Below are 796 nucleotides of genomic sequence, written 5' to 3' on the forward strand. Positions count from 1 at the left end.
TCGGGTCCCCGCCGAGCTTCATGGGGCTCCTGCCCATGCACTGCACCCCGCCTCACGCTCCATGCCTCGGCGAGAGCCCGTACCTGGCTTTCTCTTACCTGTAGACACGGGCCTGGGCCGGAACATGGCCCGCAGCTGGCCTGTACCCTCCATGCTGCCTGAAAGGCTGCCCCTCTCCTCGGTGGCCTGGGGCCTCCACACTGGCATGGTTGTCTCGTCGGCTGACCGGCGCCTCCAGTCTCCCACGCTGGGCCTGGCCTCGAGGGCCTGGGTCGCAGGCAGCCAGCCACCCCAGTCACTGTACACAGAGGCACAGGACGCGGACCGGGAGCAGGAGCCACCGTCGCTCAGCTCGGAGAAGCCTGGAGGGGGCGGGGCCGGTCAGTGTGCCCTGGGCAGCACCGGAAAGGGGCCTGGTCATCAATGTGCCCTGGGCCGTAGGGGTGGGAGCCTGGTCAGTCCACCCTGGGCAGCAGGGGTGGGGGACTGGTCAGTCCACCCTGGGTGGCAGGGGCGGGAGCCCAGTCAGTGTGTCCTGGGAGGCAGGAGTGGGGGCCCGGTCAGTGTGTCCTGGGCGGCAGGGGCCCGGCCAGTGCGCCCTGGGTATCAGGGCCCTCTCCTCTCGCTCGTCCTGGCCCAGGTCACCAAGGAAGCCCCTGAGCTGAGGCTCTGGGGGCCAGCAAGGGGCTTAGGACACTCCGCAGTAACTCCCCTGGTCCCCTGCGCCTTCCCCCACACCGCCACCCTTAGGGAAGGCCTCTCGCGGTTCCAGCCCCTGAGAGAGGCCTTGGCCCCC

General features: G+C 69.8%; 1 protein-coding gene across 1 annotated transcript in view; it reads right to left on the minus strand.

Moving 5' to 3' along the window:
* DACT2 (dishevelled binding antagonist of beta catenin 2) overlaps positions 1–796 on the minus strand; it is a 15,866-nt gene that overhangs the window by 5,879 nt on the left and 9,191 nt on the right. The window contains exon 3 of the mRNA XM_006144802.2: positions 99–362. Within this exon, the coding sequence (XP_006144864.1) occupies positions 99–362 (264 nt within the window). The remainder of the gene's footprint in view (positions 1–98; positions 363–796) is intronic.

This window comes from Tupaia chinensis, unplaced genomic scaffold (assembly GCF_000334495.1).
Source record: "Tupaia chinensis unplaced genomic scaffold, TupChi_1.0 Scaffold000132_1, whole genome shotgun sequence".
NCBI lineage: Eukaryota > Metazoa > Chordata > Mammalia > Scandentia > Tupaiidae > Tupaia > Tupaia belangeri.